Raw genomic sequence first — 26,447 nt, 5'->3', positions numbered from 1 at the left:
AAATAAATGCGTGAAACTTGTACATCGTAAGATTGTATCTATTATTACTCAAAAAAAATTACTGCAAACAGTGCATCACAATATGCATGAAGAACTTTACTTTCATGCTATCAAAAGATCAAGAAATAAACCTCAATCCTACGTAATTGGGCTGAAAAGAGTTTTTTTTTTTTATATAATTAATAAGAGTTTTATTACCATAAATAGGCATAGCTCAAGTACACAGAAAGTATAGAAGAGGAAATACCTACATACAGAGACTAAAAAGATAGAAAAAACTAGAAAAACTCCAACACATTGACCATATTTCAATATTTCACTTCCTTTTTTTCGACTACGTAAATACATTTGACAATTTGATTTAGTTAAAAGACAACAGTGGCTTGTACACAACAATGTGTTTTACCATTTAAATACAGCTATGAACAAAATACATCTTTCAAGTGTATTTAGTTATATATTGGGTAGAAACCTGTCAACAATGACAAGATGCCATCCACCCCTATACTTTTTATCAGTCTTTATATCCATAATTTCTTGGCTTTAATCTATACAAAGGGTAAAAGCCAGTTGTAATGTTTTCGTCGATGAGAAGACCTCAGTGAGTTTTCTAGCAATGTAGTTAACTGGCTGCAAACCAATTAGTACGTATCTGTTGACAAACAGGGCACACACTAGGTTGCCTTACTATGTAGATTTGATCCCCAACTTCACTGTAAGAGTCCTGATTTCGGTACCATGTCCATAAGGCCCAAGTTTCATTCTTCACCTGCAACTCGAGTATTGAAACCTGTGGTCAGGTTGTAATTCTGGGGATGACTCTGACGTATGTTCATAGGAGCTCATCTATACTCTCAGGTTGGGCTAAGAAAGTGTGGAGTATGGACAAACAATTGGGGAACAACATGGTACTTCTATCACTTTATCAACACTTCATTTTGTAAGCAAAATAATTTTATAGAACTTTTTTCGAACACAAATATTAATGGTCATTATACTTATCCTAGAGGTAACAATAGTTTAAACATTAGAAGCCCTTTATTGGGTGTGCAAAGTAATGAAATCTGATACTAGCTAGCAATTTGACATCTTAAATCAATATTATCATTTGCAAATAGCCGCCACTTCTCAAATTCCAAGTGTAAATAGCATGGGTTATGCGATGGTACATGTAATTGAAGTTGAAATCCCAAGCATTTGATGTTTATAAAGCTTGTTGACAAAGAGAGAGACACTACCTCTAGGATACCATGGCCAAAGCTACTTTCTCTCAAGGCGCTGTATTCAGGTTGGCGGTCCCAACAGAACTTGCCAGCCGCTGGGCCAGATGTAAAATTTGTAGCACAAAAACCACCAATGTATTGGTCTGGAGTAGTCAACGGGTCTGGACAGTTGCCAGGATCATCAGCATGTTTAATTGCCATCTTTTCTCGATTACCCCCATCTCCAACTGTGATATATACCGGACCACATGGATCTAAGGTGTAGTTATACACTCGATTTGACCTCTCATAAGCATGTACCTGGTGATTACTTTTTATTTAACTTTCACTGAACTAAAAAAACAATAAATCTTCAGGTAAAATTGATGGCATCAACTCATTCTTAGGTTTGCAAATGAGTTGAGCCAATGAAGCTTAGCTTTGCCCTATTCAAGCCTGGCTTGTTAGAGATTATATAAGCTTGAGCATAATTTGAGCTCATTTCCAGACTTAAAACCTGAGCATGATTTCATTCAGCTTGACATTAGCTTGTCCAGATCATGAGCAGCTTAATGAGACCATGAAATTTACAGGGAAATAATAGTCAGCCCCCCAAATGATCAAATATTGTTTTTTCTATTTTTTTCAATTTTTGACTTTTTTAAAATTTTCTTAACTGATTTATGTAGCATGATCAAACTTAGATATTATGACCACTTAAGCACATGAACCAAAAAGTAAGGACTGCACTGAAATGCAGGCACGTTGAAGTTAGAAAACTGAAAGATCTTGAGCTGAATTTAAAAAGAATAGATATATTGTGAACCTTGTTTATGAACAAGATCACAAAACAACGAGCTGTGCTATGTGTTGCTCAAACTTGGTTGTCTGTTTAGCAAGCCTTAATATGGGACTTAAGCTTGTTTATATCTAGTAAACAAACACATACAAACAAGCTTTATAGCTGAGTTTCTAGCTACTCATGGATGGCTTGACTATTTAAGAGACACTTGAACGAGCTGTGCTTTGTGTTGCTCAAAATTGGTTCTCCATTAAATGAGCCTTAAAATGGGACTGGAGCTTGTTTATATTTAGTAAACAAGCTGTCATGGATGGCTTGACTATTTAAGAGACACAAGAATACCAAAAAGATACAAAACGATCCCACTTATTTCATGGCACAGTTACAAACAAGTCTTGTTCATCGCGTCTCTGGTACCGTTTTAGCAATTTATTAACCTACATGTTACTATTTCCTATTATTAGTTTCGCAAAGATCCACCTGAATGATATTACCGTTATCCCTAGAAATGTTTGATAATAAAATATCATCCCGTCCATATTCAAATGCATGACTATACACAAGTTATTTTTAACTGTAAAAAATGTTATAGAAGAAGAATGGTCATCATCACTTACATGTCCATTGAAGACTATGTCAACACCATAAGAGTAAAGTAACTCTTCCATTGCCACCCTCATACACTCTACCTCTCTATAATGAGCTTGATAGGAACTGTACCAAGGTGGGTGCCAAGCAGCTACCAGCCATGGAGTTATTGATCTGTCAACACTAGCCAAGTCCCTCTCTAGCCACTTGTACTGATCCGCTGTCAATAGACGCAAGCCTTATTAAAAAGATGCTATAATTGAAAGACAAAAAGGAGCTTGAAATAATTACATGCTTCATGTAGGAACAAATGATAGCCTCCAGATATTATATTATTTTGACCTACCCGACAATGTTACGCTTCCATAAACTCTCAATTCCCTCCATATGTTTTTCCCTGTTCTTCAGTTTTTTTTAGACCCATCTTCATCTTGACATGAGGAAAGGATATCCACATACATCCTAGACCTTAAGGCAACAACGTTGTTGGCTGGAAAAGAAAATAAAAGAGAAGAAAGGCAGGATATATTACCCGATCTATTGTAAGCAATATAGGCCCCAAGCATTACAAAATGTATCCCACCTACATTAAAGGAGTAATAGAATGTGGATGAAGATCCACTTTCTTCAGATGGGAATGCAAACCGAGAACTATAAGCAGAAAATGTCTGGCTTCCAGCTTGTGCTTCTATTTCATGGTTTCCTTCAACCACCATTATTGGAACTTTAGAAACTAAATTCTGCATGAACCTGAAAAGAGACATTCAGTGACAGATACATAAGCAACAAAATCCTATTAAGAAAAGGTTTATAATATCCACTTCACATGCTTGCAGAAAAGGATATACAAAAAAAAGCTGGGGATTTCACCTTCCCCAGTAATCCCAACGAGGCTGATATGTCTCATGTATGGGAGTTTGTGGAAATGAGCAAGAATAACAATCGGAGCCAGTCCCATTTGTGAGATATAGATTTGCATAAGTAACATCACCAACCAATAGAACAAGATCAGGTTTATTACTAATCAAGTGACTGATAGTGGTAGTTGTATTATATGTAAGACCAAGATCTCCAACAACTGCTATTTTGTCTGGATAACTCCTCGGATGAGAAGCTGGCATGGTCCTGAAGGAGTAGATTTTACTCATGGCTGGTAGAGATGGATCTCCACATCGATAATAGTATAGTGTGCTTGGTTTCAACCCTGCATTGAAAAATTAAGGACACAAACCATTCGCATCAAAAGTTCAACAAGTTTAAAAAAAAGAAAGAAATGTAACATGTTTTTAAGTCAGTTAGATGCTCTTTGTCAAAAGCTAATAGGCCTGGAAGACCATAAAATCCATTGATATGCCACTAATAAACTAATAGGACAAGCTTCATAAAGACACTTCCCACTATTATTCTTGATGATCCATGAAGTATCCTTCAAATATCAATTTGTTTCAGATCTCTTTTGTAACATACTAGATAAGCCAAACCCATAGTGGTAGCTCAAGAATTCAAGAAAATTAAGCTACAAAGTACCCTTCAGATAAATGAAACAATCTATTCAATTCCAATGATTTCCTACTTCATATTTTTAACAGGCAATAGGCATACCGGATCAAATCATCTAAGTACAATTTCCATATCATTTCCTGCTTCCAGTTAAAATTAATAGTGTCATCCATATGCAATTAAGGAAACAATAAATCTTGTTTTCGTTAAAGAAAGATCTCTAGCATTATTGAAACGGAATGTTGTGATTATTAGAAAAGGCTAAACAAAATCTTTTATCCCTAACATATAGACTAGATTCTAGTTTGATTCCTGGATTTAAAAAACTTTCAATTTCGTTCCTTGATTTTTTTTTTTCTATTTTAAACTTGAGCCTATCATCCTTCCATCCAAATTAATGTGATGCCTTTACATAAATTGACAGTGTGGCTTTCCAAAATTTTCAACACGTCATTAGTTTTTGTAAGGGAAATACCAATTTGGATTGAAGGACTACATGCTCACAATTGAAAATTTAAAATCGAAATTACTTAATAAAAAATTAAGAATGAAATTGAAGTTCAAGAATTAAAAACATATACATATTTTAGGAACCAGAAGTATAGTTTGCCATAGAGGAAACTGAAAAAATAATATTTTCATTTTATGATAACAAGTCCAGAGTTCACTTTGTTAAGATTTGGTTTCACAGTTGAGGTTAGGGCAGTTGCCAACTTTGTTAGATTAGGTCTTAAAAATAAAAACTTTTTGTTGTACCACCGCTTGATGAAAAAAGCAATGACTAAGTAGAATATTATAAATAAATGAAAAAAAGGCACTTTTATGTTTGCAAGCCAAATGGTTCTTCATTGTTTTTATGATCATATGAAGCAGGGATGTCTACAGAAAAGATTTGCCCTTTCTAACATAGGCAGTCACATACAATTCGGAATTGACCAACAAAAAGGTAACACCAGCTTTCCTCATTTCTGGAGAAGGTCATGAAACATTTATGTGTTGAGAAATTTGAATTAAAGATATCATGCCTAGATCTTTTTCATCGATCCCTTTTTATAACTTATTTTTAAAAGAATAACTTAACCGTCTAAGCAATTAACAAGGTAAGAGAACAAACACAGAATAAAAAACTAATGGAATAATACGCCACAAGATGTAACAATTTCTTTGGAGATGTTATCTTGGCCATTAATATACTAACAATGCAAATGAGCCACCAAGGAACAGACAATACTGACTTAATTAAAAAATTTAATGATCACCCACCATTATTTTGATCTATCAACATTATGTCCTACATTGGGAATATTATCTTTCTTTCTCGGAATTTATGGAAAAAAAAAAATCATGTTAAACAACCTTAAGAAGTTAAGAAGATGATTTAAAGCTTTTTCTTTCACTCTGTTGCAATCCCTAGCAAAAGAAAAGAATTTATTTATTCAATAAAAGAGAGCTAAAACTCAAAAAAATAAAAAGAAAAAGAAAACATATAATATTCTGCAAAAGTATGTGTCTTGGAGCTTCTTGACCATATAAAAAGTGCTTTATTGGAATTAAGCACCACTGTTATGTTTCCACAAATAAACAGAAACAATCCAAGTTATTTCAGTGAAACTGATATTAAACCTGTAAGACGAACATGATGGATGATTCCAGAGGTGTAATTTTGGAGACCTTCAAAAGGATAAAGCTGACTGTAAACCAGAGAATATCCTGTGGCTTCATGTATCAGTGGATATCTTAAGTTCCCATAACGAACAACACTCGAGACAGTTTTAGGGTCTAACGGCCTTATGTTGTAACCGATTTGTGATTCACCTGCAAAATCCCATGTCAATTCACTTAAGTGAATAAAAAGATTGCAAATGAGGTGCCCACTGGAATTTACAATAAAGTTCCAAGCGATGAAACAGCTCATGTTAAAGATAAAACTAAAGGATGATTTTAGAGATTAAACAGCTAGTAATTCCAGAATTATAGAGATTAAACAGCTAGATTACATACTTCACTCCCAACCATCCCAGAGGCGTTATTTTCTCTCTACCAAAGGGCCCAACCATCCCAGCCTCTCCACCCAGAGGGAGGAGCCGAAGCTCCTCCCTCCCTCCCCCTGTCTGGCCTACGCTGAAACTGTCCATAGGTTTTTTTTCCCCGTTTTCTTTAGTTTTCTGTCCATAGCATCAACATGTGCCGGTCTGCTGTCTATTGACCTCCTACGACTGCCATGTGCCCAACCATCAGATTCTACAGCTGTTGATCTGTCGGGCGGTAGAAGAAAATCGACCAACAGAGCGGCACGTATGTCTCACGTGCGGCTCACACCGTGCGTGAGTCTCAAGTGCCATCGCGCCACAGGGAGTCTAACGTTGCCACGCGTGGCACCATCGGGACCAGTGGTTTTGAATCTCTCAGATTCAACCTTTATCTTCTTTCCAAGAGTGGCACGTGAGCTACATGCGCCTCCACAGCCAGTGACGGTCATTCGTCGGCGAATTAACCCATTTTCCGGTTGCTATTTTCCTATGTTTCTGCTTTCCTTAACCAAGGATCAAGATGAAGTGGTCATGAAAGTCCCCTTCGGCCAGTTCAGACCAGCAAAATGCAACACACAACAATCCACTGCGACTTGTAGTCGTAGTGTTATAGTCTGTTTATCAGACTATGCTAAAATTACTTTAAGCGGCTTCCTCTTAGTGGAAAATGGGTGGGAGCCAAATTTTTTACTCCAAATCCCTCTTTTTCATTTTTCTTGTGCTGTTTTTGTTTGTTTTGGGATGACTGTTAGGGGCTCCCACTCCATTGAATCTAGTATCTTGTAACTACTTAGTTTATCGATGAAATGCTTGCTTAGAAAAAAAAAAAAAAAGATTAGATACTTCACTTTATTCCTTTTTATAAATATATCCATTCATCCTTAGCCAACAATGACAAAAAGGATGATTTCCAAATAAAAAATAACTAAAACCCACTCTTTACGCATTGATTCTATTACCTGTTACCTGGGCAACGAGGAAGATTATGAAGCGCAATATAACTAGTCAATAGCAAATTTTCACTTTTTCCTCTGTTATTTCTTAGTAATCCAAAAAAGCATGTACCAGAACAAAAACACAAATTCGAATAAAATTTGAACGAATTTTTGTTTTGAAAAAAAAGGAGATTCGAACATAAAGTTGAAGAAGAAAAATATTATTATGTTCGCCTATGAACTAAACTCATCACAATAAAGTTTTTTTTTTTTTTTTTATAAGTTTTAAACTCATCACAATAAATTTTTTTTTACAAGTTTGTCACAATAAAAACGCAAAACTTTAAGAGTGGAAAAGGAAAAATTGCAGAGGCAGAATAAGTTTTAGCATTGGATCTATGAAAAAAAAAAAAAAAACAGTCGAACGTTGGAAATCCAAAGGAAGAGGAGGTAACCTGTGATCCAGGAGATCCAGACGGAGTCGTAGTGGGAGGAGAGGGAGACCGAAATCTGCTCGGGCTCGAACCCCTTGACGCGGCGCTGAACCCTGGGATCCGATTCCGGCAAATCAACCGCATTGCCACGCAGATTAGCATCGAACGGCACCGTCACGGGCTCGAACGGGCCATCCAGAGTCGACGGAATCTTTGTCCCGCTGGTGACGGCATGCAAAAGGAAAATCGCAACCGAGACGAGCGAGAGAACAAAAGGCTTGGGGAAAGCCATTATTAGTGAATCTCCATTAGAACAGAGAGAGAAGAAAGAAAGAAATAGATTGGGAAACATACGAAGATCCAAAACACTTTCAATTCAAAGCATTACAGGGGTTGGTGAACAGTTAGTAACCGTTGGGATTGTCGTGGGAAAGCGATTAGGTCTGAAGCAACAAACCGAATATTTATTGTTTTGTCCATTTGCTCATGGCTGCTAGTACTACAAAACTAAAACCACCACAAGTGTTGCTTCCAGGTAGGCCACACTTCCACCAAACCCGTGGATCCGCCATTTTTATTGTTTTTTTATGATCAAGATTTCATTAAAAAAAAAAAAAAAAGGCAAAATGTGGTAGTGAGAGCCTCCAACAAAATAATTACAACCGCCGACAACAACAAAAATCCGACACGTACAATAAAAGAGTCAAAACATTTTAAAAACTAAAAAAGGCTATGGAATCAAAACATTCTAGAAATAAAAAAACAATAGATTCATGTAGGAATGTTAGTAACAAACACCAAATAGTGCTGACTTTTTATTATAAAAGTTAATCTATAAAAAAATAAATTAAATTTTCACATTTTTTCTTAATAAAATTTATTTTTTTATAAAAATTCTGTGCGAAACTTATACCTTTAAAATTTATATGAGATTTGAAATCTAAGATCTCTTCTATTTTTATATATAAGATGAGATGAGATGAGATGAATTAAGATAAAAATTAAAAGTTAAATAAAATATTATTAAAATATATTTTTTTAATATTAATTTTGTTGAGATTTAAAAAAATTAAATTATTTATTTTATTTTATATAAAAATTTTAAAAAATTATAATGGTTAAAAACAATCGGTCTGCACCCATGCTTCTCGAACAGAATAAAATGAGCACCCAAAGGAGGTTTTGAATGTAAAACCAGTGACCATAAAGGATTTGCATTACTACTGTTAAATACAAGAGCAGTGCAACAGTCATTGAAATGGTGCCTTGAATAGTATATTTTAATTTCTTATTTTTCTTTTCTCTTTTTATGTATTTTTTAATTATTATAAATATTTTAAAAAATAAAAAATTTATAATATTATTAAAAAATATTTTTTTAATCACTAAATTAAAAAAAAAAAAATTATTGGAGACATTATTTAAATCCCGAATTCGGGACCCATTTCTGTAAATACAAGTGCACCGTGATTGATTGATTCATGACATTAGCTACAACTTTCCACGTCTAATCAGAATTGGAAATAAGGAATCATGTCTTTTTTTTCTTTTTCTTTTTTTCTCTTCCATTTTTCTAAAGATAAGAAATCATGTCTAAAAGAGCGAACGTACGTGGGGTCCCTTTTTGAAGCTGAAATTAGATTGCATTTGCACGTACATAAAATTCTTTTAAGATGTGCATTAATCTCCCCTGATGATGTTCGGTTGAAATCTGCTTGTCGGATCCAGTCTGAAAAGATTCCACTCCCACGTCAGTGATTATTGTGCATGAATAGGAAGACAGACCATCACAACCGAGGCAGCAAAGTGTGGCATCGGCGAGTCTGTCATTAAGGATTATATCCAAAGCAGTCCACTTCCATTGTATTTGTATATAGACCAGATAAAGAGATTCAAGTTGTGCCACCTCCATCCTTGAATGGAGTTTGTGGAGGATAAAATAGCCGGCTTGTTGAAGGGTATACATAGCCCACCAAGTCACATTAGAGGACAAAATGAAGAGGAATGGAGTATGAGACAATAAGTGACTATAGGTACTGAAGATGTAAGAGGAAAGAGTTAGAAGGAAGTGGGAAAAGGAAGGGATGCTCAAACACGCCAAGGGTCAAACCTCACCTCTGTTGACAGACACACAAAAGAACTGGTCACATCATGGCAGGCAGGCACGCAAAATGAGGGTGAGATAAAAACAAGAGACCAGATAACTAATCGGGCTCTCTTTTCTTCTTCAACCTCTCGAGGGAGAGTTCCAGGGAGACATCTTCTCCAGCAAGAAGATCTCTAACTTTCTTTATACAGTGATAAATGAAAAGCCATGAGAGACTATAAACAAGTATATTATAATAGATTTTCCCTCCTCAAATGCCCGTGGATGTAGGCAATATGCTGAATCACATAAATCTGTATCTCTTTATCTTATTTTCTTTGCACTTGTTTTCCATTCACCGCCATTGACATACGCATTGATACCGTGCAGTCGCACTGAAACACTGTCGGGGGCTCCAAACAACACCAATCAAGGCTCAAGTCGACTAGTGGGCCGGGAATGACTCTCCCTCCTTTCGGCCTGTTATGCGATTTTTCCCACATCAACAGAGTTATTTCTGCAAAGTTTCTCTCTATTGCACATTGGGGTATTGATTTTAGTTTGTGGCATTAATGCTGGAATTAGGGAATTTTATGTGCATGGTTGGCTTTTACCGCCAAAAGGGGAGGAGGAGGATATATTTGACTTCTTGAAGCCCATATAAATGTCTTTTTGATGTTAATATTATCTCATACCATAAAACGTAACCCTAGTATAGACAGTTCTCCCAGCATCAGATAATAGGAGTTTGCAACAATGTCAAATTTTGCTTTCAGTGTGGCTTTGGTTTATGCCTACCCCTCAAAGCCCTAAACCATGGATCAATATTCATACCACTAAGCACAAGGCTACAAAGTCAGGCGACGTAAAGCTTTTTGCTTCAAATTTTCCACTTGAAAATATAGAGGCTTCTGATCGTGTTTGGCAAGCCAGAGAATCAGTAGACGTAGAGTTGGGTCCAAGAGAAGAAGTAATCGAGTACAAAAAAGAAGCTCATTGCATTTGCAACTTTACCAGGTATTTTACATAAAATTAAAAGCTTTAGTAGCTTTTGATACTTTTTTTTTTTTTTTTTTTGATAGGTTTTCCGTTTTAGTAGCTTTTGATACTTGTCGTTGGGAGAACTGGCGATTAGACACGGACAACTTCTGGCGCCTTCAACTGTCCAGAGATCTAATAAACATCTTGTCTGCCTTCCTACTACTACTCCTTCTAGTTAGCCATCCTGAGAGTAGGGCATAAGTGGAGCAAACGGCACTAATGGAAGCCAAAGCAAGTGTCATGTACTTGCTCCGTCATCAACAGCTTCTTTAAATGAGGCGGCCAAGTACTCTGCTAAGCTTGGTTGATGACTTGACTTGTTCAAAGCTTCTGAAACTCTTGCTTTCTTTGAGCTATGAGATTTTGTAGTCCAGGAATTGGACGAGTCAGGGCTGTTCAAGTAATTCACAGAAGCATACATGCTCTTCCATATAACAGGTTTTGTAAACTTCCATGGGTCTTCCAACATGGACTCATTGTAAAACTGCTCAGGACCCAGTGCTCTTCCCGGTGCCGAGAAACGAGCATGAGAACCCCCCCGCCCTCGTCCACTACTCTGTCCCAAACCAGGGCTCATGCTGCTGCCATACTGGCGGCTCCCACTGCTTCCCAAAGTAGGGTGAGGAATGTGGCTGACCCAGTGACCCCTGCCGCCTTGCCAAGTATTTGAATAAGGCCTACCTCTTGGTCCAAAGCCAGGGCTTGGAAGATGGCCCCCTCTAGATGGATTAGATGAAAAGCTATGACTAGTAGGGCCGGTGGATCCATTCCAGGCTTCAGGAGTTTGTGGATGCATAGAGAAAGGGCTGACTATTCCTACGGGACTTTGATGAGGACTGGCCATTCCTACTAGATTTCGATGAGGACTGGCCATTCCTACTGAACTTTGATGAGGACTGGCCATACCTTGTGGTTGATACATTATCTGGTTGGGTGACCAACTACTCTGAATTTGATGAGCAAGAGATGGATTCCTTGGTCCTGATTAATCAAAGTAAATGAAAACTAACAGGGGAGGGAAAAGATAACTCGCTATAATCATACAAAATTCTGGGCATTATTGGACCATTAATATTAATTGAATTACACTACAAGAATCCCATTTTTTCTTTTCATTGGCAACTAAAGAATTAGCCCTACATACATAATACCTACATATATCAAATGAACTTCAAAATAAGATAAAAGGTTTGCGGCACGCATGTCTATACAATATTTGCACCATGGCATACATTAAGTCAGTGATTGGGATTAAGTTGCCCAAGGTTTTCAGATTTCAAATGTTTTCCAACTCCTACGTCCCAACTGATGGTATGCTCTAATAACCCATGTTTCATCTCTAAAAATGGCTCCTAAACTATCCCATCAAATACTTGAAGCACCAGGGAAAAAAAAAAACCATAGAATGAAAATGGTTCATTTCCCCTAATCATCAAATGCTCCAAGCACCAGAAAAAAAATATGTTAAAAATGAAAATGGCTTCATTCTTTCTTAATACAAGTGGATCCCATCATGTCATCTCACTCAATAATACAATTTCATGGATCAGAAAACAATAATAAGAAGAAAGACATGCATAGCTATAAAATATGCATATATCCTCTAAAAGCTCCAACGCCCACGCCAGACATGGACTGAACTATCTCACGATGTTTTGAACCAGCTCACGTACCTCTTTAACGGGCTTGCACTCGTCAAACCAGGAAAGGTCTTTTTTATATGGAGTAATCTGATATCATTCTATGACTATAAGAGAGGACAAATAGTTACAAAACAAATTACCTGGAAGAGATGGTGAAAACCGTGCCATAGGAGAACCACTATTACTTGGAGAAGTGAAACAATCTGGTCTGATCTGATTACCAGCTTTGTTGCTCTTCTTGCTATCAGAAAATGCTGACATTGGGTCTGTGTAAAAATCAAACCTTGGAGCACATGACTCCTGCACCGCCATAGTTGCAGTTTCAATCAATGGATTGGACAGGCAACCAGGCATCCCAGTGCTTTCAGAATTATTAGGAACTTCAGCCTGATCAGCTTGCATACGCATTGCTTTCAGCCTTTCTCTTCTCTTTGCTGAATCCTCCATTTAACCTGGCAATCAAAATAGTGGTCACAGCTCATTTATTGGAAGATATTGAACGAAACTAACATGTAGTTATCCAGCTTGATGAAACACTTTGTGCTCTATGTTTTATCACAATAACCTCAATAGGTGATTAATCCCTTGCTACACTTGAACAAGCTCAAAACTTATTGGAGTGGATAAATCTGGAAAATAGAAACAAGTAAACTGATATCAAAGTTTACGAGTTAGCAAGCATGGTTTAACACATGCTTCACTTACAGCCCCATGGCCCTACTTGTGGTGGTGGTGTTGTTTTTTTTCTTTTTTTTTTTTTTTTTTTTTTTTTTTGGGGGGGGGGGGGGGGGTTGAATCTGGAACTGGCCAAGCAGAATAAAGGAAAAAAAAAAGGCGGGTGGAGGGTAGGTGTCGTCTATGCGTGGCATAGGAAAGAACTACGACAAACGAGTGAAATATAGGATAATTCAAAGCACCTAACCACCTTGTCTATCAAACACGGTGAAGATGACCGACATGAAAATTCTCAAGAGGAAAAAGAATCCCCTACATTTAACACTCAATGATTAAGCTTCTAATTCACCACAGATATGACTATTTTCTCCCATATTTTAACCAAGGGGCACACTAAGTAGCAACAAATACATACCATCCCTGAAAAATGAAAAATACCTTTGTTGAAAGTTAGTTTAGCTATAGCTACAACCCCTTATTCAAAAATACAAATGTTCATCCCTCATACAACATCTTATATTAGTATCATGGAGTCATACCTAACAGATACTACATCAGATGTCATGGTTATCTTGGATGTGAAATATTTCCAAACCCAAACCCATAGATCCATAGCTACCATAAATGGTCAAATGCCAACTTGACTGATTCATTGTGGATATATCAGCCAATAGAGGTATCGTATTTGCATCCACCGTCAATATCATGTAATATCAATATCATACCTCCAAATAATTGGATAGAAATCAAAAGATTAGGGACTAACTGCATCGTATACTTACAACTCAAAAGACAGAACACCTTAGGTAGCGCATTGGATCTTAGTTTCCTAGTTGGAATATAAGCAATATAAGGATGATCAAATAATTTTTTTTTTTTTTTTGATAAGTTAGATAGCTAACACAGTTACCAAAAAAAAAAGATAAGACAGGAGTAAAATAACATAAACAGCAACATATTGCATATGGGTGACGAAGCTAACAATATGAACCCTATATAAAAAAAAAAAAAAACCCAATTAAAGCATTCAAACACACAAAAAAAACCCACCACAGTTTGCATGAAGAAACCCTAATGACTGGTCCAATTGTTCGCCAGTACAAATTCAAACTAAATACTAAACAGCTATGCGACAAGTGAAACTGTAAGGATTGGAGAAATCAATATTAAGAAGAAAGGATTCAGAGTATAGAACCAAGAAATAGAGAATCGCTGGAGAAAAGTTGGAAAAGCCGCGGATGAAGATGGGAGGATCTTTAAGCGATAGCGTACCTTGAAGATAGTATAAAGTTTGAGCTGGAGTTGGATACGAATGTGCTGGATTTCTCGGTTTATAGTTTATGCTCTCGTATAGGTAGCACAGGAGCATTCATGGAGGGGGAAACGGAGGAACTCGCCCCTTTTGGAACCGTTGCCTAAGAAAAGAGCAAAATAAAATGTAGTCCGAGGAATTTGACCCTCCATTTGCTTTTTAACATCCAAAAGCATTTTAATCATTGTTACATTCTATTTCTTAGAGGTAAATGATTTAGCCATTAAATAATTTTTTAAAAATAAATTTATTAATAACGTAATTTTATATTATACATGAAATTATAAAATTATTTTTATTATAAAGTAGATCTACTGTATCATATAAAGTTATGTCAGTTTATAAATTTATTTTGTGAAATTTAAGAGTGTATCTAGTCCGATTCAGTCTAATTTTGGACATTTTTTAGAACTGAACCAGTATACGTGAGTTTTGAAAATTTAAGAACCGATACCGAACCGATTCATGACCAAAACCGAAATAGGTCTAATTCGGTCCCATTTTTCTAGTTTTACAGATAAATAAAATAATACTCCAACAAATCTTTAATAAGTAATTGACCCATATCCTGTTAAATTAATTTTATGTTATAAAATTAAAATTATATGTTATATTGAAATTCAAATGTTATATTTTGAATCATAAGATTAATTTACGTTATATCATAATCAAATGTTATATTAAGATTTATAAGATTGATTTCATGTTATATCAAATGTTATATTAATTTTATGTTATAAAATTAATAGACATGAATAATAAGATTTTAAAATTTTAAGTTATATTAATTAGCAATTTAGCATATAATATATATATAATATAATATACAAAATCATATAAAAATATTTTATATATAATATAACAAATTAAAAATAATATATATGTACTAGTCCAGACTTCCAGTTCGGTTCGAGCCGGTATTCTAAAATCTAAAATAGGAACCGGATCAATTTTTAACCGGTTTTACTAAGTAGGAACCGGTACCAGGCTGAACCAGTTCACCAATTTTTCCATTTTTTTTTTTTTTTTTTTTTTACAATTCTAGGGAAATCTTTTGTAGCTGTAGTAATCATCTTCCTTCTAAAATTAATTGAGCTTCAAATCTCAATATCACAAATTCAACACTACAAATAACATAATAATAATTTATTATCACTTTATTAATACAACTAGTAATTAATAATTCTTCATTTTAAACAAAACTAACAAATTTTACGACAGATAAATTGAAAAACCTATTTCTCACTATTTCATTGTACAAGAGGTTATTTTCGAAAAAAAAAATATACAAAGATCGAATCCTAAGTATCTAATGTCATGAAATTGTTTGATCAAAATTTTCTAAAAGAAATAAAATATATATTAATCTGCATTTTCCTAAATTCATTTTCGGGATAAATATAAAAAAATCCGCTTAAATTATCACTGGATTTGCAATCATCCACAAACTAATAATTTTGACAATTATCACCTAAAACTACCAAAAACCACAACATTTTCCACTATAAATCTCTTGTTGATGTAGTATAATTGAGAAGCTTACACCTGCAAAGATTGTTGAGGGAGGGCTCAAGAAATATTGAAGTCTCCATGGGCTAACAAAATGGTCTATTCTGAAGAAGAAGTGATCAATCTTTAAAGTGGCTTGACAATGTTAGATCTAGGGGTGTAATCCAGTCGGTTTGGACCGGAGAAACCGACCGGACTAAAAAAATGCATGGTCTAGTCCGGTCCAATAAATAGAAAAATTTCGATCTTCGGTCCGGTCCCAGGGTGGAGATTTCTCGGACCAGACCGACCGAATAAAAATATATATATATTATATATAATTATTGTACAATTAACAATATAAAATTTTAAATATGTTATTAATACTTGTTAATATTCTATAAATTTAACAATATTTTATATATATCTTCATCTAACCTATCACTATTAACAATATAAAATTTTAAATATGTTATTAACACTTGTTAATATTCTATGATTTAACTAATATATAATATCAATTAGTTAATTATACAGTAATTATATAAATTAATAATGTAATTTTCATCTAATTTATTATCATTGACCATATAAAATATTTTTTTATTGAGTTTGTTACATAATCCACATTAATAAATCACTTAATTTAATTTAGTATTTTCAATAAATTTTTTTTATTGATTGATTTTAAAAAATAAAAAAAGAAAAAAAAATTAGGCTGAACTGATTGGACCGGACTGGACCGATAGTTATCGGTCCAGTCTGGTCCCTATGGGTATTCGGTCCGGTCCGGTCCGATCCGGCGATGGACCGGACCGAACCGACCGGCTTACACCCCTAGTTAGATCCACCAAATTATCAATGCTATAACGATGAACACAACTTAAATATATGAATCTTTTCATATGTCTAGACATTGGAAACGGATATAAGAAGAATATGTTAAATGCCTGTATCCTGATTGGCATAACCTCCAGCTTCTAAAATGGAGGTATAGAGTTCGAAACCTCCCTCCCCCAATAAAATATATATATATATATATATATATATATATATATATATAAAAGAAGAATATGAAAACAAGAATGGCAGGAGTAATGGGTTTATTGGTCATGGTGCTTCGTGTAAATTTTACAAAACTAAGCACGAAATGAATGCTTTCTCCAATTGTGAAGAAGAATATGAAAACAATAATTTAAAGAGAAATGCTATATACCATCTTTTTTGCCATCATACTTTCAGCATTCTCTAATGCGGCATTAAATGATTGTAAGACTATTTATCATTCATTACTTATCATCTAATTATTGGATGCCAAATAAGAAGATGGCGAAGAATGATAACTAAGAGTATAGATTTTTTCATAATTCCTGGTACGGTAGTGTGAGGCTTTGTGGAATGAATTGAGGTTTTTTTTTTCTCTTTTTTTTTTTTTTTGGGGGGGGGGGGGGGGGGGGGGGGGGGGGGGGGGTGGTTTTGCGCAGTGCGCACCCCTAGCACGACACTCAGCTTGGCTCTTCGGGTTTCTACTTTCTCTGTACTCTACTCCCACGCAAGGATAGAGCTGTTGGGACCAAAACAACTTGAGTGTCATCATACCAAAAACAGCCTTTTATATTCTCAACAACTAAAGGCATAGGAAAAGATGAAAGCATGTGAACGCAATTAAGAAAATACATATATGTAGTAGACATTGGAAGTTTGAACCTGCTTTTGCTTTACTTCTGGCGTGTTTGTTTACCTTATCTTAACCACTTCTGGTTCTCAAGCGAAAACCAAGGAAGGAAATTTGGAAAACAAAGCAAAACAAAACACATAAAATTATGGGTTAATTGTAGACATCCATCCTAAGGTAAGGGATCAGCTATAATGCATGTCCTTAACCACAGATTCTTCTAACTAACATCTTATTTCATAATCTAATTTGAAATGTTTCCTCCGTTGCATTAGGGATGGTCCACCTCATCACTCAATCAGCTTGTTAATTTGTCAAACTTTATTACTAATCATTAATGATGCTGTCTCATTATTCTATGGTCTACAGATAAAAGGAAGATGGAGATGAAGTGCATGAAATTTGAAAGGATGCACACATGAACTTATAGTAAGATGCAAATCATCTATCAGAGGACGATATCCACCCAACCCACAAATACTAATCTAATCCATGATATATGTAGTTGATTAATCTCAAAGGGTGAAGTAAAATGTATAACAAAAATATCAGAAACTGTTCACAAACTCACCGCATCATTATGTAATGAAAAGACATCATATTCAAATAGAGCTAAAATACGATTTGATGCGACGATTTCAAATGATCCGATTCCCAAAATATGGTCCATAAAAAAAAAGACTGATGTTAATGGTCTATAGGGCATGCATATATGAAGTGTTCTCTTTCCACTCCATCTCCAATGCACAACCTAGATATAAAATTCCAGTATCTAAGCTTTCTTCACCATAAGAAATTCAGTGAAAGATTTAACATTGCTTTTCTGAAGCACTAACAAAAAGATATCATAGACATCAAGATTCTAATTACAATCTTAGCTCAAAGTCACCATGTATTGAGCTATTCAACCCCTACAACACAACTAGTAAAAGGTACTTTGATGATATAATTTATGAATTCCAAGAAGCAGTCCAACAAAAAAGCAAAGTACCAACTTCTATACTTGTGGGCCACAGAATATTACAGCAAAAATCAACCCCAGGTCATACTGGGGAAAGATAGAAGGGCAAGAAACGTTGAAGTCCGGAAGAATGCTTATCTATTCATTCAACCTTTGGTTCTCATAATTGTGATGCTTCCTTTTCCTCCTTCAGTGCGAATTTTTGTTTTTCCAACCACCGGCTTCCCAGAGAAAGCTGAAGTGGGGTAAGAAATGACAGGATCTTCAGTACCTTGCTCGGATTTTGAAGGAGGTGGTGTACGGATCCGCTGGTTTATCTCTTTCAAAGTTACATCTCCATGGGCCCCACTGGGTTTAATGAAGGCAAATGGATAGGCAACCGAAGCAACCAACTTAGTTGGAGTACTTATGAAAGATTTCCTACCTATGCAGGCAAAACAGATTCTGAACCAGTTAGTTTCTATTTTAGTTATTTCATAGTGCATATCTACATTGACCCCAGGCATAACAATCTTGCGGCACTTGATAGATAATGTTGTAACCTCAAGCTCAAGTACATGAAAAGAACATTAATTTTGAGACCATAGTGTTTAACATCTCTCATAACCTTTATTTTTTATTTTTTACTATGATAGCATGGCTCTCGCAACAAAAGATTATGGTACCATATCCAATTGTCTCCAGAGAATGGTTGCGACATTGACATGGAGAAAATAACTAGTATAAAGCGGATCCATAGATCTTTTGACTACAATAAACACAAGCAACAAACAAAGATTGAGAACGGAGAAAAACCTTTAAAAACAATTTTTTGAGGAGTTTGAGTAACAGTCTTCTGAACCATGTTAGCTTCATACTCGGGTGGCATGTCGCACAACTCTACAAGATAAAACTAACTAAAATGTATCAACACTGATGCTGCATGCAGGAAGTATAGAAAGAAAATCGTGAAGAAACAATAGTAAATAATATATAAAGCAAAAACAATCACATGTACCTGTGATATCGAACAGTTCGGATGCCCCAGAAAAATTCCTGAGTCTCACATTGTAAAGAAATCAGATTGATGTAATTTAGTGGTTACTCTAAAAAGATAAAGTCCAAAGAACCATACAAATAATCATGGTTGAAATCCATCTCAGTATCATTTAAGCATTCTGCAATCCACTCTTCAGATGATTGATCCAGGCTCTCATTAGTGAAGGCAGATGCATTTCCTGAGATATATCGCATTTCCATTAAAAAATAACAAGAAAAAAAAAGTGCATAATCATATCGGTGAAGAATAATTCGAGATACAAACCCGGAGGCCCAGAATCCCAATGTGATGATTCAGGAAAAAACTCCTCAAGTGAATCCTCCCTCTCCTAAACATAGAAAAGCAACAATGTTGATGATAGTTCAGAACAATATCCACGTCAAATGTGAATCTCTGTTCTTGCATTGGGATGCCATGAAACTGGTATTGAACTAATCTTCCAACACGCATTTTGGTTCCAGAGATAGCAAATTGTGAAATTCATGTAGAAAATAATAGAAAAATAATTAGAGGTCAAGAAGGCGCAAAGACATAATGGGCTAAAGCCTGGAGGCAAGTTCTCGATATACTGAATAGCAATAACATCTTTATTTCATGAGTCGGATAATTCACACCGCTATATGACATAGAAACCAAACAGGAAGTGCGAAGCAATATTATCTGGATAATAGTCTTTTCTAATTGAGAACATTGATATTCTATTGAAATAGAATTATGAATAAGCAAACATTTTTAAGCATCATCAATGCCGTCTAATACGTGCATTTGAGATTATTCCACATCATACAAAACCCAATCCATAATATGGCTTTTGATCCATGCGAAATAATTTTGATATGACAGTTCAAACAAGAGTTATCAAACACTTACATGTGATTTTAGGAATGCAGATGACCTCTCTTCACTAATATGGGAAGGATCCATAGGTTGGATGTTGAACTGTAGCATCCTGCGCCTCTTTGCTTGGGAAGAAGTCTCTCTACATTCTTCTGGTTCCTTGTTCATATTCCCTGAAACGCACACTTTCAAGTTATCATGACAAAGAAAAGACACTATCCACTAGTATAGTGTCTAGTGGATAGTGTCTACTAGATTTTTTGGGAGAACAATGGAGCAACTAGATTTTTTTTTAATGTAAAATGAATTACTTATAAAAAAAGAAAAAGAAAAGAAGACACTATCCACTGAACTGCACGAATAAGCAAGATTATGTCAAAGAATATTGGGAAAGGAAAGGACGGTGGAAGGAAAAAAAAGCATACCACTATGAGACACGTGGCAAGTCAATTCCCTGCAATCTTTGACAGGGGTTGTTTCATCGAACATGTAGGAATGATCTTCTTTGTTCTGGGCACTCCATTCCATAGGCATTCAGATATGTCTGCTAAAAAAAAACATTATCGACATAGACATCACGCACTTCATTCAAGTACATCACTTGATGAGAAAACTAAGAACCAGAAAGAGTACTTACCGCAATTGGGATCCTTTTGGAGACAATGTTCCTCTCTGCGCCAATCCCATGACTCACTACTACAGTTGCATACAAAGAAGGAAAACCCATCTTCAGACATTTCAAAAGCTAAACAAAGCAAATGCAAAACCGCAAAAATTCAAGTTCATCCAGTGCCAATGTGGAAAATTTTCATAATGCGGTCGAGAACTTCCGGCTCCAAATTACATTTAATGATAGTTGGTAATGTCTACATTGATAACCTTTTCCATTTAAGGGTCAAAAGAGAATGCAATTAGACAAGTACAATGGCAACATTGGAAAACCGTTCGGCCGAAAAATACTCAATCAGTAAACAGAAAAAGTAAAATGGAAGCATTGGGTCTAGTCTAATTCTAGAGTCCGGAAAGAACATCAAATAAAGAATGAAGGGATGCGTGCGTAATCTGGATCTAAACACAGACAGAGTGCTGGAGTAAAAGGAATCATAATCAGCAATATCATCCAACAGATAAACACAAAAAAAGCAAAAGGAAAAAGTGGAGAAAATAATTATGACCCACCAATTAAATCAGAGCCCACATACTCTTTGTAAGTTATAACCCTTAAAAATAAACCAAACAGCCCAAAAAAGGCGAATATAAGTATAAAAGATAAATCAATCAAAGACGATTTCATAAAATGCTGAGATGAAGAAACCCATCTAAAAAAATCCAGAATTCCACTCAAAAAACAAAATTAAGAAAAAAAACACAATAAAAACCTACATTTCCATGACAAAACCAGGGAGTGAGGGGAAGAAAGATTTACTTGTCATTTCTGCAATCCATTACTATAGCAGCAGCTACCAAACCAAAAACCACAGAGTCCTTCTACCTAAGCACCATAAGAAGTAGCCGTTACTAAGCGATCGATTAGCTCACACGCTCACAACACTCTATATATAAATTATCTGCCGTCTATCGTTTCAGGCAGTCCACAGTCACACTGTCTGCAGCTTGTGATTTGGGCTGTTTGGTGACCGAGAAAAAGAGCCGGCTGTGTCTTTTCCTCTCTCACTATCTATTTTTTCATATATGTCTGTCTCACGTTCTCTCCCTTTTTTTTTTTTTTGTTTATTTTTCACTTCAAATATCGAAAAGAGGGAGGGGGGAGGCTCACGCAAGAGAGAGAAATTCGAAGGGAGGAACGGTGAGGTCCATGACCACGACCAGTACAGAGCACGCTTTTACTCCCTGGGACCCACCACTGACTCCCGTTACTATATAGATAATTTATTTGGGATTAACTTCAAACAGAACTATATGAATAAAGGAATTTTACACCCTCCAATTAAAATTTTACACGTGAGCATTTTAAGAGAAGAACAATAGAACCACTCACAGGCAAATCCCACTTTCTCTTTCCCCCTTCTCCCCATCCCCCCTCGTTCTCTCTCTTTCTCCCCCTCTCCTCTCTCTCTCTCTCTTTTTTCCAATGACGACTGACTTTTGGCATATACATCCAAATTTTTGTGCTTTTCTTTATGAATTTGAAAATGTTCATGGATAAACAACAAAAACCCAAAAAGATTGAAGCACCAACAAATGCCCAAACCCATCGTCACGGATTAACCCTCTTCTTTTTCTTCCTCAAAGAAGCTATTTATAAAGCTGTTATGTTCTACTCCCAGCAAGAAAAAAAAAAAAAAAAACAAGAATTCGCACTGCTATAAATGTTCTACTCCCAGCAATAAAAGAAAAAAAACGAAGAATTTACACTGCTGTATTCTACTCGCAGCAATAAGAGAGAGAAAAAAAAAAAAAAAAAAACCTTAGCAATGGCAGAGCGAGGAGAGAGAGAGCACTAGAAAGAAGAGAGAGAGATAGGGAAAGAGAGAGAGAGCGACAAGAGGAAAGAGAGATGTGAAAAAGGAAAGGAAAAGGAGATTTACTTCCATGTTTGTAGTTCTATTGTTATTCTCTTGTAATACTTATTTGTTAAATTTCTATTACATAGTGTAAAAGTCCATAATTCACCCGTCCGGCCCCTACTCTCTCCCAATTTATTTTTGTTAAGAGATCCCTTAAATTTATTTTTCATTTCTACCCCTTTTGATTAAAAAATAAAGAGTTTTTCTATCCGCAATTGTTCAACTATGCCTCATACATGACGTGGATGAATTTTTTTTTTTTTTTTTTTTCTTTTCTGAATACCCCTCTTAGGCTCGACCCATTTTTTCTTTTTTTTTAAATGAAAAATGATAAACACACAACACTTTATACAATAATATTTTAAAATGAGGAGTATTTTGATAAAATATCTTATAAAACTAACATCATTTTACAAAAATACCCTTATTTTATAATGTGTTGTAAAAAGTGTTGTGTAAAGTATTGTGTGTTTATCACTACTCTTTTTGAATACCCATCTGCATCCCCCTGTCTCCCGTTGCCTAACACCCTCAAGCGTCGATGTTCCAATGGTCGTCTAGCACCGACGACTCGTCAGAAGACCTCTGCCCATTGCCACCCACCTATTTTCCCCACAAACCATTTCGCCACCCCACCTATTCATGGGAACCCTGTGTCGGCCTCCCTCCACTAGCGCCACCTTGCGACGCACCCTCAACTCGTCGCCCAGTACTTGCAACTCGTTAGCCTTCCCTCTATCCATTGCCGCCCAACACCCGCGACTCCTAACTCTGTTTCGCTACCCTTCGGAAAGGAACAAGCGAGGCATTTGTTCATGAGCTTCAGGGGGGATCTGTTCTGCATCTTTGCAGAGGATGGGTGACGCGGGGGTAGGGGAGAGGATGGGTGACGAGGCTCAAAGAATTTGAGAAGGGTGTGTGAGAGAGAAACGTACGAAGGAGGGAAAAAACTAAAAAAAAAAAATGATACTTTCCACGTAAGGTGTGCAACAGATAATGAGCAACAGTGGCTGATGAAAAGCTTTTTCCAAATATAAATCCTCCCATTTTTGTTTTAGGAAATGTCTCCCACTAAGTTTACGAAAAAATGAGGCAAGTTTTATTCCTTTCTAGTTAAAATGTAGCCTATTAAGATATTATTCAATGTTTTTCTTTTCTGAATTTTAGAATCCAAGATGGATGTCATTTGCTTTTAACTGTAAATATTATGTCTTCCATGCACCACATGTTCTAGAGTTTATACAACATAATCAACATTTCCTAAAATTATTATTCAAATTTTGAGGCTTAAAGTGAAGACAGATAAATACCTAAAATGGGATCCACAACACTTATTATTGAGTTTATAAATTGTAAATAAATATTTCAAAAGCCAATTTATATGTTTTTCTCTCGTTCTAAGTGTTTACAGTTCTTATAAGAATGTTAGAAGATCCAAATGCTATGTCAACATATTATTATTGAGATTTTAACTCTGCTAGAATTCTAAAGCCTCAAATTTTTTTCTTTTGAAATCAATACTTCATTCATTCATTAACAACTCAAGTAGGTTGATTTCAAACAACATCATTGTAGTTTATGAAGCAATGCACACCATGAACAGCAGCTTATCAAGAAAATCAGGTTATATGGCCTTGAAGTTTGACATGAGCAAGACATATGATCGTGTTGAATGAAATTTCTTAAGAACAATATTGAGAAATATGGGATTCAGTCAGAGATGGACTGAACTGGTGATGAAGTTTGTTGAGTCTTTTACTTATTCTATACTTATCAATGGTAGTCCTCAATGCCTATTCAAACCCTCTAGAGGAATTAGGCAAGTTGGTCCCTTATCACCTTATCTATTCATCCTATATGCTGAAGCATTAAGCTCTCTACTGGATGGTGCTAAAAAATTGAGAGCAATCTCAGGGATCCCTTTAGCTAAAGGAAATATTCACATTAACCATCTATTTTTCGCAGATAACAACTTAGGAGTTGTTTAGATTCAGAGATGAGTTGAGATAGTTTGTAAATAGTAGAATAAAAGTTGAATTGTTTATTATATTTTGTGTGGAAATTTGAAAAAATTGTTTTGAGATTTGAAAAAGTTGAATTGTTTATTATATTTTGTGTGAAAATTTTAAAAAATTGTAATGATGAGATGAGATGAGTTAAGGTGAATTTTGAAATCAAACGAGACCTTATTCTTTTTGTAAAGTCAATTCATTGGACTGGAGTAGATTGATAAGCATTTTGGGTTGTTATGAGAATGCCTCTAGAAAAAAGATGAATATGGAGAAAACTTCAATACAATTTAGCAAGAATACCCTGAGGGACACAAAAAATCATATTGCGCATTGCAGGCATAAGATCCACATTATCATATGAAAAGTATCTTGGATTACCGGCCCTTATTGGCAGATCTTGAGCAAGTTCCTTCAAAAGCATCCTAGACAAAGTTCGACAAAGGATAAGCAACTACAAAATGAAATTCTTCTCTCAAGTAGGGAAAGAAAACCTGCTCAAAGCAGTATTGCAATCCTTACCCACTTACAATATGGGAGTGTTCAAGCTTCTAGTATGTCTGCTAAGAGATATAAAAAGAGTAATGCACAACTATTGGTGGGTCAGCAAGAGAATGCAAGAAAAATCCATTGGATCTATTGGAGTAAAATGGAAAAATCCAAACCAGTTGGTGGTCTTCGGTTTAGTGACTTGGAAAGCTTTAATCTGGCTATGTTAGCTAAATAAGGATGAAGATTGATTCAGAACCCTAATTCCTTAGCAGTTCAAGTGTTAAAATAGAAATATTTTCCTACACAGTCATTTTTTCGAGCCAAGTTTAGCAATAAACCGTCAGGAGAAGTATCCTAGCAACAAGGAATTTACTGAAGAAAGGAACGTTTTGGAGAGGGAATGACACGACAAGTGGATCCCAAAACCTACTTTATTTAAGATACAAAGTGTAGTTAGAATCCTGGATAAGAACTAAAAGTGAAAGAGAGAATCGACTATAAGTGTAGCTAAATTATTAAAATAATATTTTTAATATCTTTTTGCTATTTTCTTCTTTAGCACATCTACTGGCCATGTTTTTAAAATCTAATTGTCATATTTGTAATTTTATTTAAAATATTTTTATTTACGATTATTTATTTTAAGTGTGATTTTTAGTTAACCATCTTCTAATCTAGGAGTGGTTTTAATTCAATAGTTAGCAAATGTTTCGTTTGAATGCTAAACTCATCTCAACTCATTATTATAATTTTTTCAAATTTCAACATAAAATATAAGAAACAATTCAACTTTTTCAAATATCAAAATAATAATAATATTAAAAAATAATATTCTAACAATATTTAATCATATCAATTCATCTCAATTCAACTCAGTTTAACATCTAAACGTAACCAAAATCTAGATTATTATCTAATGGTATTTAACTATTGAATATATATAAATAAATTCAACTTTTTCTCAAATAATTATGGAGCCACAAACTTCAATATAATATGTTTTGTCTACAATAATGTAAAAAATAATATAATATGTTTTAGCTGAAGTTATAGTATCTCATATATTTATCTGAGTATCCCAGCAAAAACTAGTTTTAGACGGCATTTGAGTAATTCAATGCAAGTAAATCATGTGACATTAATTATTTTTCGAACATCTCAATAGCTAGA

The 26,447-nt window shown here is 35.2% G+C and overlaps 3 protein-coding genes across 6 annotated transcripts; all 3 read right to left on the bottom strand.

The window, feature by feature from the left end:
• Window positions 1-175: 175 nt before the first annotated feature.
• Window positions 176-8,023, bottom strand: LOC121248986 (purple acid phosphatase 15). 3 transcript variants are annotated; one of them, XM_041147623.1, is made up of 7 exons: window positions 7,513-8,020; window positions 5,764-5,907; window positions 3,463-3,796; window positions 3,125-3,342; window positions 2,622-2,812; window positions 1,239-1,523; window positions 176-769 (listed from the first exon to the last, which is right to left on the bottom strand). In XM_041147623.1, the coding sequence occupies exons 1-7, from the start codon at window positions 7,841-7,843 to the stop codon at window positions 623-625; spliced, it is 1,650 nt and encodes a 549-aa protein (XP_041003557.1). In that variant the 5' UTR covers window positions 7,844-8,020; the 3' UTR covers window positions 176-622. The 3 variants fall into 3 exon arrangements, with proteins under 3 accessions (XP_041003557.1, XP_041003558.1, XP_041003559.1); XM_041147624.1 differs by having other exon boundaries at window positions 5,716-5,907; window positions 7,513-8,017; XM_041147625.1 differs by lacking the exon at window positions 176-769 and having other exon boundaries at window positions 1,391-1,770; window positions 5,716-5,907; window positions 7,513-8,023.
• Window positions 8,024-10,686: 2,663 nt separating this feature from the next.
• Window positions 10,687-14,395, bottom strand: LOC121248988 (protein SICKLE-like). Of its 2 annotated transcripts, XM_041147627.1 has the most exons (4): window positions 14,209-14,395; window positions 12,402-12,713; window positions 11,299-11,599; window positions 10,687-11,247 (listed from the first exon to the last, which is right to left on the bottom strand). In XM_041147627.1, exons 2-4 carry the CDS (start codon window positions 12,706-12,708, stop codon window positions 10,857-10,859), a joined length of 999 nt encoding a protein of 332 aa, XP_041003561.1. In that variant the 5' UTR covers window positions 12,709-12,713; window positions 14,209-14,395; the 3' UTR covers window positions 10,687-10,856. The 2 variants fall into 2 exon arrangements, with proteins under 2 accessions (XP_041003561.1, XP_041003560.1); XM_041147626.1 differs by having other exon boundaries at window positions 10,687-11,599; window positions 14,209-14,394.
• Window positions 14,396-18,207: 3,812 nt separating this feature from the next.
• On the bottom strand, window positions 18,208-22,042 carry LOC121248989 (protein XRI1-like). Its single transcript, XM_041147628.1, is given in 10 exon segments — window positions 18,208-18,796; window positions 19,168-19,251; window positions 19,370-19,407; window positions 19,487-19,589; window positions 19,676-19,739; window positions 20,282-20,421; window positions 20,674-20,760; window positions 20,763-20,792; window positions 20,886-20,944; window positions 21,675-22,042. Coding segments are annotated over 10 exon segments (903 nt in total). The 5' UTR covers window positions 21,695-22,042; the 3' UTR covers window positions 18,208-18,518.
• Window positions 22,043-26,447: the final 4,405 nt, after the last annotated feature.

The sequence above is a fragment of the Juglans microcarpa x Juglans regia genome, chromosome 2D (assembly GCF_004785595.1).
Source record: "Juglans microcarpa x Juglans regia isolate MS1-56 chromosome 2D, Jm3101_v1.0, whole genome shotgun sequence".
Classification (NCBI taxonomy): Eukaryota; Viridiplantae; Streptophyta; class Magnoliopsida; order Fagales; family Juglandaceae; genus Juglans; species Juglans microcarpa x Juglans regia.
This window is presented reverse-complemented; position numbering and strand designations above follow the sequence as displayed.